The 14,196-nt window shown below is 40.0% G+C and overlaps 1 protein-coding gene and 1 long non-coding RNA gene across 2 annotated transcripts in view; one reads left to right on the top strand and one right to left on the bottom strand.

Annotated features, from left to right (window-relative positions):
* The first annotated feature begins 226 nt into the window (after window positions 1-226).
* Window positions 227-5,058, top strand: LOC139109545 (uncharacterized). The gene is made up of 3 exons (XR_011546850.1): window positions 227-307; window positions 395-597; window positions 4,084-5,058. It is a non-coding gene; the product is annotated as an uncharacterized lncRNA (long non-coding RNA).
* A 4,372-nt stretch (window positions 5,059-9,430) lies between these two features.
* The window catches only part of Serca (ATPase sarcoplasmic/endoplasmic reticulum Ca2+ transporting SERCA), a 39,053-nt gene continuing 34,287 nt past the window's right edge, over window positions 9,431-14,196 (bottom strand). Inside the window, exon 14 of the mRNA XM_070668743.1 lies at window positions 9,431-13,928. Coding sequence (XP_070524844.1) covers window positions 13,891-13,928 — 38 coding nt within the window. The 3' untranslated portion in view covers window positions 9,431-13,890. The remainder of the gene's footprint in view (window positions 13,929-14,196) is intronic.

The following is a 14,196-nucleotide window of genomic DNA, read 5'->3' as shown; positions in this document are numbered from 1 at the left end:
GCGCGTGCGACGCTGTTCACGCCGCGCCGTGAGTAGTGGTCAACGTGCGCGCGAGTCACGTACGCCACCGAGAAAGTCGCGCGATTGTGTAGGTTGGCGCGCCATCAGCTGTGAGGTCAATGGCACGCGGAGGCACGAGAGATAACGCGAAAAGTAGGCCACCAGCGCGTGAACTGATCTAACGCACTCTCGGACTATCCCTACCTCCACTGCTGCGAGATCGGCCGTCCACGGGCCCGTGTGTCGAACGCGCCCGATCACCGTACGCTGCTTATACGCTGTACTGACCGCTGTCGTCGTTCGCCAGGTAAAAACTTTATTATTTCCTCCGTTTCGCGTACACTGATCGGGAATGCTGTCTAAAACACTGACATTTTTGCGGCGAATATTACAGGAGACGTTTTAAATTACGGAAGCTGAAAATAGAAAGCGATCTGGACCGTGAAGAGGACAAAGCGATTCAAAGGACTCTGGGCACCGGTATCATAACCTGTAAGCGTATGGTAGAAAGAAAGGAAGTCTTGGCCGTGGATGGAAATGTGTCAGAGATAATTATTATTTGGGAGACAAATTTTACTTCGACGGGACAACGTTGTGGTAAGCATCATTAATAACTTATATCAAATTTTTCGATCTATTAGATCTATTAAAATCGCAGCGTTAATTAAAAGAAAAGAAAAAAAAGCTACTTGCAAGTTTCATACAAAGCAAAAAGAGAAATATATTTTTGGTGGCTATTTAACAATTAAGTACGACCGTACGTTACAATCTGAAAATGAGCGCTCTTTATCTTTCAAGTTTCACCTGTTTATAAATAGCAGTGCAATATGCAACTGCACGCAACAACGTAGGGGCCGTGCAATAAATTTCAATGATAAATTTCAGACGGGAAAGAATTTTCAGATTTTGCTCGGTTATCTTTGCATTTCAAGCCGCTATATTTTTCTGAGTGTAATGTAACGAACTTTTAAATGGTGAATGCATTTGCAAACTGTTTGAGATCGTTACTTTCTGTAATCTGAATTATATTCGCGCAAAAGTAATATAAGGGTGTATTACATACACTTAGCGAGCGAAATTATTAGTAGAAAAAAGAAAAAAAAGCACATTAAACGTTATTAACGAATATTCACGGTCTCTATGTTCATTAAGTGCTTGTCCGCTAAGTGTATGCACACCTTAACATATGTAAATTCGAATGATATAAAATTCTAAAAGGATTTAAAAAATAGACTTTCGAAAAAAGAGAAACTTACACCTGCTTCCCTTTTTTTTTCTCTGCACTTATTTAAAATTTGTTACTTTTAAACCATTTTATTTGCAACAATTTTTTGAAATGTTTGTTCCGGATCACCGTGTCGAATAAACGGTCGAACGAAAAAATCTGTTGCAGCGTGTAATCGTATCGTAACGCGGAATGCGTAAATTGTAATAAAATTTAGTGAATCGTAATAAACTTTAGTAATAAAATTACGAAGGGAATAGCGAGAGGAGAGTAGAAAAAAAAAACTTTTTTATTTTTTTTTTTATTTTAGAGATTGGGTTTGCGTAAAAAACGATACCCCTTCGTAAACAGAGCCGCGCGAGTTCCGTGACATCGCGCGAATGCTTCGCGATCGTGCCGCGAGTGATAAACGCGAATCGAACGTGGTGAGTCGAGAGAAATAAATTAATTGCCATCGGCAGGGGAGTAAGTGTTAGTCGTGCGGGTGAATGCGTCGGCTCTGCAATGCCGCGGCGCTGATGATCCCTTTCACGACGAACACTCGAAAGACGATATTTACGAGGAAAGGTAATGGACCGTGATGAGCGGAGTCGGCAGAAACGATCGGCATGGCCGCGCGCAGCGAAAGCTGCGATCTGGAAAAGCGATAGAATTACAAATTATTAGAATTAAGAGCCGCCGATAATAGGGCGGGAGGGGAAAAAAACGGCGGTGGGAAGGGTAAAACGGAGCTTTTTCATTAAAAACAGAAATATACACGGTGTATATCGAAATGAAAAGAGGAGAAGTGATTGGATACGCGGAATGTGTTTAATTGTAACGGCAGCAAATGTAGCGGAATAAAAGCTGGCGTAAATCGAGATTCTAATGGCAATCGAAATAAGTATGAATTTCGCACTCGATTATATATATTCGCGGGAAACATCGTTTTGTACGAAGTCGCTCTGACAATTTCACTCTCGTGTACTTATTGCGTCGTTAAAACCTGTCTATTCTTAATCTCTGAAAAAAAAAAATAAAAAAATAAAAAAAGGGGAAAGTCTTCGTGACGTGCACTTTCGAAATTAAAGCTACGCAAAGAATGTCACTTCATCCGGGAGACAGACTCCGGGAAAAGCAGCAGATAGAGAGCTTTTGCGAAGTGAAGATACGCGCAGCTTCGCGAACTTTTCGACAGACGTGGAAGTGGCAAGTTTGCCCGATTAGCATCTGACGCTCTTTGATCTCCGCCATAGCGAACACTTGTGCTATTGATTAATCAATGTCCGCGTGCAGATCCCCTATCGACACAGATTTTTTGCCTCCCCCCCCTTTTTTTTTTATTAAATGCTCCCCGTGCTGCGAGCGCCGACTCTCGCGCACCGAAACTTTCTGTATCGATCAGATTGCGAGCAGGGTGCAGACTTTATTGAAAACCACAGTGAACTTCGACAGGTACCGATACCCACGTCGCGATAAAAATCCACGCATACGAACATGTCGTAATTGCAAACATTAATTAAATTATTAAATAAAAAATTAAGGGAAGTAGGTTAAAAAAACTGAATGAGAAGCAAATTGGAAAAGTTTGAGCATAATTTTTTTTAAATATTCTACACAGTAAATTGGCGTACGGTTAATTTTTCTACAACTAATTTAGCAGAAATCGAAGAGAACACTTGATTCCTGCTTTATAACTTTTCTCAATTCTATAATTTTTGATATTACGTAGCGTACACGCAAGCGTAAACGCTATTTAATCATATATACTTTAAAACTTTCTTCGCAAAAATTTAAGTCAATTGAGCAAAATGTGTAGACGATTCGACCAAATAAAATTTTCAATAAGCGCGTTTCCAAGCTCGCATCTCCAATGCGACGGATGGGGATGAAATTCTGCCAAGTCAGGCGGGTATATTGGCCGAAAGCAGATTGAAGGTTGTTACATACTGTAAAGAGACTCAAGATAGCGATCGTAGATTATGTCATGTACAACGATATAATTGAAATTCTTTCATTTTTTTTTTAAGACATAATAACTACCTCTGTTATATTTTTAAATTAGATTTTTTTCCGAGTATCGCTAACAAAATTATGAGGAAAGAATTATTTTTTTCAAATCAGATTACAGTTCTTTTGACTATCTCTGGTTGCATTAATTTATTAACATATAATTATCACGAAAAATGTAAATAGATGCTAGAGTAATCGTTCCTTTTCACCAAATAATTTTGCATATTTTATAACGCAATTAAAAATGATAACATTTGATATCAAAAGTTAGTTTGACAAGTCCTCTCAAAATTCATTTTGGAAATGTAAATGATATAATACACATCATTGTAATATTTGCGTTTAATTTTGAACAATCTACTGCTTCATTTATTTTCTAGTTTTACGCTTTGCGTAACACATAGAAGACCACAATCCAGACTACAAATTTACGACTATTGTCGAGCATAACGTTAATATTCTATTTAATCATGTATATATGAACGTCAAATATTTGTAATGATAACAAACAATATTGCATGTAGATGACCAACCGATGTGGTAAACACTAATATGCGCATAAACTACTGGAACATCGTTTAACAAATGTTATCAATATCGGTAACTAAAGTTAAGGAACAAGGTACCGATGCACACTAGCAGTGCACCATTTTGAAACGATGCAACAATAATTAACGCAACTAAATAGTAAAATAAGAAATTTTTCTTATATGAAAAAATAATTATTATAAAATAAAATTGATAAAAATTCCGAAGAATTCATAAATAAAAGTCGATAGCATATCTTCCCATGGGCATGTCCCATTTTACCTGCCAATGTTCTGTTATTTTTTTCACTCTCGGGACGAAACACCGTATTATTCTAGCGGGAATGCAGATGGAAGGACTTTCCTGAAACACTGTCAATGCATCATGATGAATCGACTGCTACCTGTCGATTACACGTCGAATTATCGTGTCGATTGCATGCATCCAGTGATAACCTGCCGCAGAGTTATTTCGAAGGACCAGGAGATACCACATGTACAGAAATCGGAAGGAACCAAATGAAACACCGAAAGTGTACGTACGTTTGTACTTTTTTTTCCCCTTATTCGTAAACGAGAGAGAAATTTCCTATCATTTTTGTCCTCCTAAATATAAAATTTTATTCCCTAATTGTACAAATACTCTCACGAGAATCGTCTGAGTAACATTTAAAAGATTAATAATGTATTTTTATGCGAATTTGGAAAACGTTTCTAATATTGAAGTCCTTGCAATTTGAAATCATCCCGTATTGCAGAATTAAGATAGACCCTCGTAAAAGGAAGCTTTTAATTTAGCGGTGACTTCCGGCGGAACTTCATTACAGCGTTACAGCGTAATCAAACGTAACGGGTGACGCTTAAAACTCCACAATACCGCGCGATCGTTCAATCATACTCATATCAGTTAAATTAGTCGACGCAGATAGATGATTTCACTATATACGTCTGCATGCTCGACCGGAAACAAGGTGGATTAAGATATCCTTCAACGTTAACTCTAGCGTGCAAAATCTAATTAATTCCAAGTAGCACCGAGCTATTCGCCTCAACGGTGTCTACGGCCTTCGCTCGGCCAATGATTAATTAATGCTGTTAGCACTGTCGAATAATACGAAATCATGGACAACAGAAATAAATCGGCATTTAAGTAATTAACTTTCTTTTCATTCGTGCAGAGTTAATCGTGCACAATTTTTGACGCGTATTCCGATGTCAACGTAATTTATTATCATAACCGTTGGATCCGATATTCACATATAAAATAGCAAAAATGTTAAGTATATACATAACAATTTTCTATTATTAATTTTATTATAAATTTTTATATTATTTTAGAATTTTTTTTTCTTTTTTTAATAGAGGGAATAATCGTATTTTTTTAAAAAAGATTTTGTCTTTTAATTATTCCATTTACAACATACCGTGAAGAAAATATGTTTGCGTGATAAGGACACGGGTAATCTAACGGGCAAGCGGGCATGCCGTGCAGCAAAAGCGAATAGCCTTAATCGAGTTTTCGTCTCGATCATATCTACGGGCGTGGGTGAAGGATCACAACTCAGCGGGACCATATCGTCGCGGCAAGAAATCGCCGGGGTTATACGTAAGAGCTGCGTTTTCCCGCGGCGGAAAATCGCGAGCAAACGTACCGCGAGTAATCATAATGAAGGATCACGCAAAGAAGCGATATTAATGTCGGGTAGAGAAAGCGAACGTGAGATCCATATATAGAATCGTAAGAAGAAATCGAGGTATTTTCCTCCTCGCTCCTTTTCTCACTTCATCTCCACCCCTTTCCCGCTCGCCCGTGTCTTCTCGTTCGGTGAAACGACCATCTGTCGGAGACGTTCGTGAGAGTATCGACTAATGGTATACGAGAGGACGAGCGAAAATCTTCGGCGAGAATGACGGCCCTTCGGCATTCAGGCCCGGAATTCGCCGCCTTCCGCCCACCAAATCCCGCCGGATTTCGATGAATTATTCGCGCTGTCCTCTGGATCACGTTTCTCCGCCCGTGGCACCGTCGGATCCCGACTTTGCGCACCGCGGATTTACGCCTTTTACATCACCCTCCCGGGACGGGTGGATCGGTAAAAGATCGTGCTGCTCCATCCGGATGGGGATGGGAACAATTGATATCGCGAGATAGCGCTCTCGTATAGAGCGTTCCGGTTTTCTTTTTCCTTTTTTTTTCTACTATAAATTTTTTACTCGATTTTGAATTAATACGTTTTTTTTTTTGTCTAAATTTGTTAATCACAGAATTGTTAAAGTTTCCCTTGCGTGCGGTTTTGGAATCAAAGTGCTAAAGAGCAATTATTACGGATAAAGTCGGCACGATTAATTATTGAACGCGCGAAGACGTGATAAAACTTCAATCATCACACATTGAAATTCAGACATTGCGAGATATTATTTAATGGAATGTAATTTACTGACGAAATACTTGCAGTTGATTTCAGCAAGGAATTACCGCGAAACTATTACGATACGCTTCAATTATATTAATACCCACCCGCGAACGCATTAATGCAAATGTCTGTCGTCTCGCATAATTTTGACTTCGAATTCAACATGCAGTTTCGAACATTTTACGCACGCAAAACTATGCGTATACATTTGTATTGATCGCATTTTAGTCGTAAAGCCACGTCCACACTGCCCGTAGCATCTCATCAATCCGCTAACCAAATTTGAAAATTTTCGGATATTTAAAAAAACATATAAAAATAATAAATATCAGGAAAACGAAATAAAGATAGAATTACATGAATATTTTTTTTCCCATTCGCGTAAAACTATTTTTGACGAAAGAAAACTGATTTTTTTTAAGACAGCGTATTGTTAACGATTTTATAACATTAAGAAGGAAAAGAAATAAAATTCAGTGTCATTTTATCAAAAGAATTAAATAAGAATTGCTTAAAGATTTTAAAAAATCTTTAATAATTCTTGGATATACGAATCATAATCTGTAATGTTAGAAATGAAGAAAGAACAATGCGCTATCTGTTTCGATGTGCGTACTACCTAAAGGCAAGCCGACGCATATGAAGATATAGGATGTAACTCAGTATGGGCGAGACAACTTCTCCACATGCTCAACGTGTCATATATCACGATTAACTTGACTTAATGTTCCAGCGATGCGCCCGGTGTGAGAACCTAAGGCAATGTTATTCGCCACGACGAAATTAGTCTCGTAGGAATTAGCAAAAGCCACGGCGTCAATTAAACTATATTCAACAGTTTTTGAAAGGAAAATTAAATTATGCGTGGACGTTATGCTGTGCGCAACATAATTTCCGCGGAATTAATTTTTGAAAAAAGAGGAAAAAAAAAAAATACTTGAAACATATTAACAACCTACGCATAATAATTTTTAATTATACTGTGATGTATTCGTCAGCACAAGTTTAAAATTTAACTTGAATGAAATGTTATTATTTTATGTTACGAAAGGTAATCGTTGTTACTTAAACATTTAATTTTTATATGTGGAAAAATATATATACGGGAGTTAAATTAAGTTCATCAAATTTCTAGTGTGATTTAATTATCAGCCTACGTAGGAGTTACGTCTTGTTTAGGATATATTACATATGCGAGTATAGTACAAGGATGTACTCTGTGGCTGAAAATAGGTTGATATGTAATACTCCAATTGCGTATGAGCAGACAGGCATAGTCACGATCTATACGCACAAATTAAATAAAACTTAACAACACGTAAAATAAATCGTGATATATTAGCATGATCTGAAAAGTGATTCATTTACTCTTTGCAATGAGAACTTTGGACAAAGAACTCCGAATTTAGGGATGCAATCGATAAATAATATTAAATAAAAAAATTTCCACTTTCATAATAACATATTTGGGTTTTATAAAAATAAATTATAATTAAATGTAAATCAATTTGATTACATTTAATTAAGTTGATTATTATTTAACAGTCGAGAAAAATTTTAATTAGTCAATTATTTACGGTTTAAATTGGTTACTTATGCGTTACATAAATTAATTAAATAATATTATCAGAAATTTAATGTAATATAAAGTGCAATTTTTAATTTTTATATTTTTATGATAAACGGGAGAAAATTAATGTTTAAATAATCGCAAAATTGGTCGCATAAAAATACGTAAATTTACAATAACTGACGTGACGCCACTTGCGATTCAGAAATACTTTTTATAACATAAAAGTAACGTTGCTTAAATTGATTTTACATTTTTACAATTACAGGGCTGCCCGCAAATATTAAGATTTAATTAATAATATTAAAATTTTATTACAAACGCCGTTTGGAAAAAATTAAAAGTATTTATATGAAAGTATATTTATATATAAAACTAACGTGAGAAATGTTAGCAATGTTGCAATCTACCGCGCGTTAAATTTCAAATGCAGACAACAAGAAAGTATTTGCGGCACAACGTTTCGCGGAGGAACTGAAATATATGTGCAATGTAGAAAATGTACATCTCGCGTTCCATCTTCAAAGTTCGTATCGTCTCATGATTGCTGAAAACAATTTGAATTTATAATGCGGAGCCTATCTTGCGACGGATCGCGAACTGTATCATTTTGCTATCTACTTTTTCAGGAGACACGACTTGCCACGCCATGAAGATTTATGCGCGGATTTCTACGCGGAATAATCTGCGATCTTACTATGCGCGAGGGTGTTGTGCTGACAACGTCCGACACCGTAGAACAAGGATTTCTTGAAACTATTCAAATAGCAGGTAAGCAGTATGATTCTTAGTCCAAGTTCTGCGGTTTATATATAGAGTTCTATGAAAATATTTGTAATATTAAAGATTAAGAAACTGGAAAATATGAAAAAAAGTATATATATTATTTTTTATTTTCTAATCTTTAATATTGAAACAATTATTCGATTTATACGTTGTTGTTGAAGTACTGATTAACTTTGCCGATTTCGTCATCGTCTGTAGACAAACTAGGAAACAATTGAGGCTTCAAATAAGCATAAAGAGATTATTTTACTATTTTGAAAATTTTGAGAAATACTGCATCCTGTACTTCAAACGAAGTGCTACAGCCATTTGCGATGCAATGTTTCGTGGAAAAGGTGAAATATGTGTTACGTACATAGCGTCGTGTATCTTGCATTTTATCCTCAAAGACCGCATCATCCCCCGGTCGCTGAAAACAATTTAAATTTGCAATGCAAAGTAGTAATAAGTCCCGGCCGGCCCCTCAGTGTACGATTCGTGAACTGTGCTAGTTTAGTTTTTACTTTTTAACCAGACGAAGAAAATTTATTTACTTCGCCTGGGAAATTTATGAGCAGCATCCATGCTGTCTTTGCGACCCATATGCTAAATTATTATGTTACAAAGCGAAATTAAATAATGCGTTAAATATATAGAAAGATGCATTCGGTCGACGTAGTCGCAAAATTTTACGTTTGACCAATTAAATTTTTTTTTTTAATGTCGCGTGTTTTGCAATAATTATTTTAAATTTTTATTGCAATTTATTTAAGTATCGCCTTTTTAAGAATTTGCATAGGGGACGGTTCTCATTTAGGAATTTTTCTTTTTTCTTTTCTTTACTTAACGGATAAAAGCTAGAAGAGTTGGAAAATTAAATATTCGAAAGACCTTTCTCTGAAAAAGAATCACGACGCAACGAAAGGGACAGACGGAATTATTTCCAAACCTTTATTCGTACAGAGCTGTCGGCGTACATTAGAAATGTGCAAGGTTTGTTATCGTTTTCGAAGAAAATAATGAAATTCGTTCTTAAGAGTATGCTCCAACGTGGACGATTCGAGCGAGAACGATTGGAGCGTCAGCGTGGGCGATTTGCCTTTATACAAGTACGAATATTACACGCCACGACAATAGTTCACATACATTAAAAATAATGAGCTTTAATTACAGGATGGGCGACTGACGTACGTACTTATACACGCACCGATGCAATCAGTATGCTTGCATCGATACGTACATATCGTACGTGCACTGATTAGGATGACGCGAGGATGTGTATGTACGGAGCATTATACTGGGCACGGATGCTCTCTCACTTTAAGCACATATACATATATATATACATACATACATGTATGTACATAATATGTGACAGATATAATGTACATAATGATATACATATATATACACGCACTTGTTCGTGACGAATGATAGCGGGTTCCGATGGGAACTCGCGTCGCGCGGTCCTTACTTATCTTACTTTCATGCCGGGAGCTAAAAGTCGATCAGAAACCTCGCGTCTAATCGGCGGCGATTCTAATAAACTTTCGCATCGCGGGTCGTTAAAACTCTTAATGGCTAATCGTGTATTTAGTAGTACGGGGGTCGAAAGAAATGAACTCGGCGAGACGTGAGACGAATGCGCGGGCTGCGACGAGAACGGAGCCAGGGGGAGTGACCATTAAATCGGAGGGTGAAGAGAGACCGAAGGGCGAAAAGTCGGGGAGAGAGGGCGGGGGGGAAAAGAGAAATAGAAAAGTTTCAGGGAACGCGAAAAACGTATATCACTAGAGGTGTCAACACACGATAATAACGTCGGGAGGAAAACCGCAGCGAGAAAGTAGCTAATACGCGCCTCGACAAACTCCGTCCGCTGCGTTCCACCTCGAGCACGCAAGGATGTTCGAAAACGAGTTCGCAAACATGACAAATCCAAAGTCTGGCTCGCGAGCGGCGTTAACACTTCCGTCCGTCCCGGACGGATCTAAAGTCGAGCCTCGAAGACGCGAGACGACCGGAAAACGAAATCTTTCTCTCGCGATGAGACGGAGTTGCCGCTCGTGATACTCGATCGTCTTACGGTTGCATTCGTCATCCCTGACTTCCGTCAGTCTTGGTCGAGAAAAGGCCAAGGGAGAGCCGCGGTCAACGGAGCGAGGGAAGGTGGCCGTCTTCCTCTTTCTCTCTCTCTCTCTCTTTTTCTTTAAGTAACAATCAGAACATCGCGAGGTGGCTAATTCCGCCTCTAATGTCACCACGAAGAACGATTAATCGCGTACGAATATGAATGAAGAAACAAAAAAATCCCACAACCACGAGCCTCGGCAGTCTGAATCCTTCTCGCTCGAAGCCCGATCCTCGAAAGGTTTCGCATCCTCGCCGTGTAATATACAATATATCACCAAACCAGTGACGTTTCTCAATGATAACAGTAATACTAACAGTAGTAGCGATGACGATAATAGTAATAGTAATAATAGTATTAATATATTATCAATAACAATAATTTATTATCGTCCGCAGCGACGACGCGTCCACCTGTGCGCTTTTTCACGAAAGAAAAAAAATATATATAATATATATATAATATGTATATATATAACTATTTATTTATGTAGAATATCTCTCTTCTCTGTTATATATCGTCGCGTGCGCAACGAATATTTACAATAATTACTTAACTCTCGCGAGATTACTGGACTCTCCGGTGGCGTAAGTTTCACGCGGGTCCGGAGGCGGACCTTCGACTTCATCTCGCACGAGCCGCCTTTCATCTCGCGATCACGTTCGTCTGTACGGAAATTCGTGGAGAGAAAAAAGAAAAGCTCAAAGCGGCATGCCGCCTTAGCGATCTCGCGCACGGGGTGGCTCGTGCGAGAGGAACTTGAACGGAAGCGCGTAACGTGCTTTCGCGAGGAACGTCAAGCGCTTATTTTTTTCTTTTTTTTTTTCTCCCGCAACGGCCTCCGATCGCAAAAGTCACGCCACTGCTCGAAACCGTCGTCGCTTCGTTTCGTTTCCGCAGAGGCACCACTCGACACCCCCGTCGACTCGCTTCAAGGAGTCGAACGACCCTTCTGGTGAACCCTCTTCTTCGTCCCCGCCGTCCGGCTGTCTCCGGTAAGCGCGTCTTCCGTGATTCGCACCGGCGAGTCGCGTCCCCAATGTACACCCTCGGAGACCCGGAACGGCGCGAGCAGGTTTCTTCGTTCCTCGTTCGTTCTGCGCGAGAATAGACACGCACACACACATACATACAGACATACGCGCACCCAATTTCTCTCTTTCTCTCTTTTTCTTCAGCATACACAAGATTGTCGAAGACTTTCTCTCTTTCTCTCTCGCGACTGTCCGCAGGATAAACGCGAGCGCGCGCGGACGGACTGTGGTGATCATTGAGCGTTCCAGGTACGAGTGACGGTCTTTTTCTCGTCGAACCGGACGTTCTAGCTACGGTGAATTCCGTTGTGGCTGATAGAGGAGACCGGGTACCTAATCCCCGCGTACGATTGTGCGCTTAATCTACGCGGCTTCCGTCGCGGGTAAAATACGGCGTCTTACGGAAGTTAAGGGGATTCCTCTGATAAAGGGACCGTTTTCGTTTAGAAACCCGAAGGGAGTGATCGCTTTTGACGATACAGCGCGCCGTAGTGGAAGCTGTGGAAGAGTTTCAGGGCAACAATCTTTACTGTCGGGGGAGAAACGTCGATCGAGCACATCGGAGTAATGTGATCGATCGGCCGTGTTCGCCTGTAAGAACGGATTAAGAGAACCAGCTTCGCGTATGTCGAGAGGGTCGTTAGTTTGGTTTTGATCGAGAATGGTGATTGTTGCATTTTATTTGCCTGTACAGGCGAGGACCGTCGTGTTTGTTACGTGGAAGAACGTATATACCGCCTAGCAGCGAAGGTCTCGTCGGGGGAAAAATACCAGATAGAATAAAAAAAGAAAGAAAAATATGAGAAGAAGAAAGAGAAAAATATAGAAAAGAGAAAAGAGGCGGTGCGCCATATCGGTAGAACGGCGCGGAAAAGAGGCGGGAAGAAAAATCGCGAGAAAAATAGTGTGTGTCTGAAACTGGCGAGAGAGAAGGACGAAAAGGGGAGACGATGAGACGAAATGAATGCAAACCTAAATACGTTTTAAAAGCGGACGCTTTGTCTTTTTTTTTTCCTTTTTTTTTTCTTTATCAACGAGGTTCTCGAGAAGATCGATCGACACACTCTTTCTCTCTCGATTACGTCGAGTTACGATCCTACTCGGAAAATCTCTCTCGGGGACTTTCAGCAAGTCGAAATTACTTTTGAAATATTTTCGGAAGCATGAGCGACGTGACGGACTGAATCACCTGGAACAGGGAAAAGGATTGCGTAGCCGTTAGACTGCATTATGCGCGTTAATAATTTGCGAGGCGGAGGGAGGGATTATTAGAAAGAGATTATTAAAGCGCTCCTCTACTTTTTCGCAATCAGTATATCGCATCGTTCATCGCTCGGGTAGGAAACTAAGGCTGAGTTGCGCCGATGGTTTGAGTCAGCTAATCTTTTGCTCGAGTTCTATCCAATACAAAGTGTTCAGCGAAAGGAAAATTTTAATTTCGGTTTATCCAATTATTTCAGATTTCGCTAGCGTCGGTTTTTTTCTTTTTTCCAAAAGAAAAAAGAAAAAAAAAAAAGGGTGAAACAAAAAATTCTTTGATATTAACATTACAAAAAGTCGTGGTTGGTTAATGAAGTATCGATCGGAAGGTATCTTCGTTATAAATTAAAGTGCGGCTGCAAGTGACACCTTGTACAGACAAAAGGAAGAAGGGCGGGTGAGTGGAGATTAGCGCTGACTGACCCTTGGCGCAACCGGCTTTAAGAAGGCACAGTCGTTGAGTTAAGAACGTTAACATGCGGCTCCAGACAGCAGAAGACCAAGAGTTTTCCAAAGCCGTTCGTTCGCTTCGCTTTCGTCGGCCCCGGGACGACGACCCCGACTCGAACGACCCCTCGTGCGCAGCGATCTTGCGGAGAGGGAGAAGAGAAGATGGAAAAGAACGAAAGCAGCGGCGGCGAAGCTGGTGCAGCACGTCTACTCAGCTATCGGGGGTAGTCCCGGGCGCGGCGGGGGAGTTCCCGAACAGCAGGTTGGCAGGTAGCTAAGTGGTTATCGAGTGCGTTGCTGTTGTTTTCTTGTTATTACAGAGCTCTACGGTGCACAAGCGCATCGGCTGGCTACTTCACGCTTTTTGTTCGTTCGTCTTTGCATCTTTTTAGTTTGCTTTTTGGGCTTTTGGTTTTCATTTTTTTTTTTTTTGCTTTTTATTATTTAATTTTCGGGTTGAGCTTGCCTCGCGCGCTCGACGGCGACGGAGTGTGGGATCACGCCTGTCGACGACCCACTCATTTTTTACTGGGCCGCCCACTTGTCGACGACCACCTCATTTACTGCAACATAACACACACGAGAACGATTAACGAGCGGCGGAGACCTGAATGGCGAACTAAAAGGAGGAAAGAAATTATTGAACGGCCGTTGTTCTAACAGCGCTTTCGAGTGCTGCAAGTCCGCCAGCATCTTCCTCTCGACTTCGGCGGTCTGAAACGGTCGGTCCTCAGATTAATCGGAACTAACTGGGTGCACAGCTTACTCGAACGAATGTACGGATCTCCTTCGCGAGAGGGAATGATCACGAGATCGTTGTAGTTTTGAATC

Source organism: Cardiocondyla obscurior, linkage group LG18, assembly GCF_019399895.1.
Source record: "Cardiocondyla obscurior isolate alpha-2009 linkage group LG18, Cobs3.1, whole genome shotgun sequence".
NCBI classification, from domain to species: domain Eukaryota; kingdom Metazoa; phylum Arthropoda; class Insecta; order Hymenoptera; family Formicidae; genus Cardiocondyla; species Cardiocondyla obscurior.
Note: the sequence above shows the minus strand (reverse complement) of the source record. Positions and strands in the feature narration are given on the sequence as shown.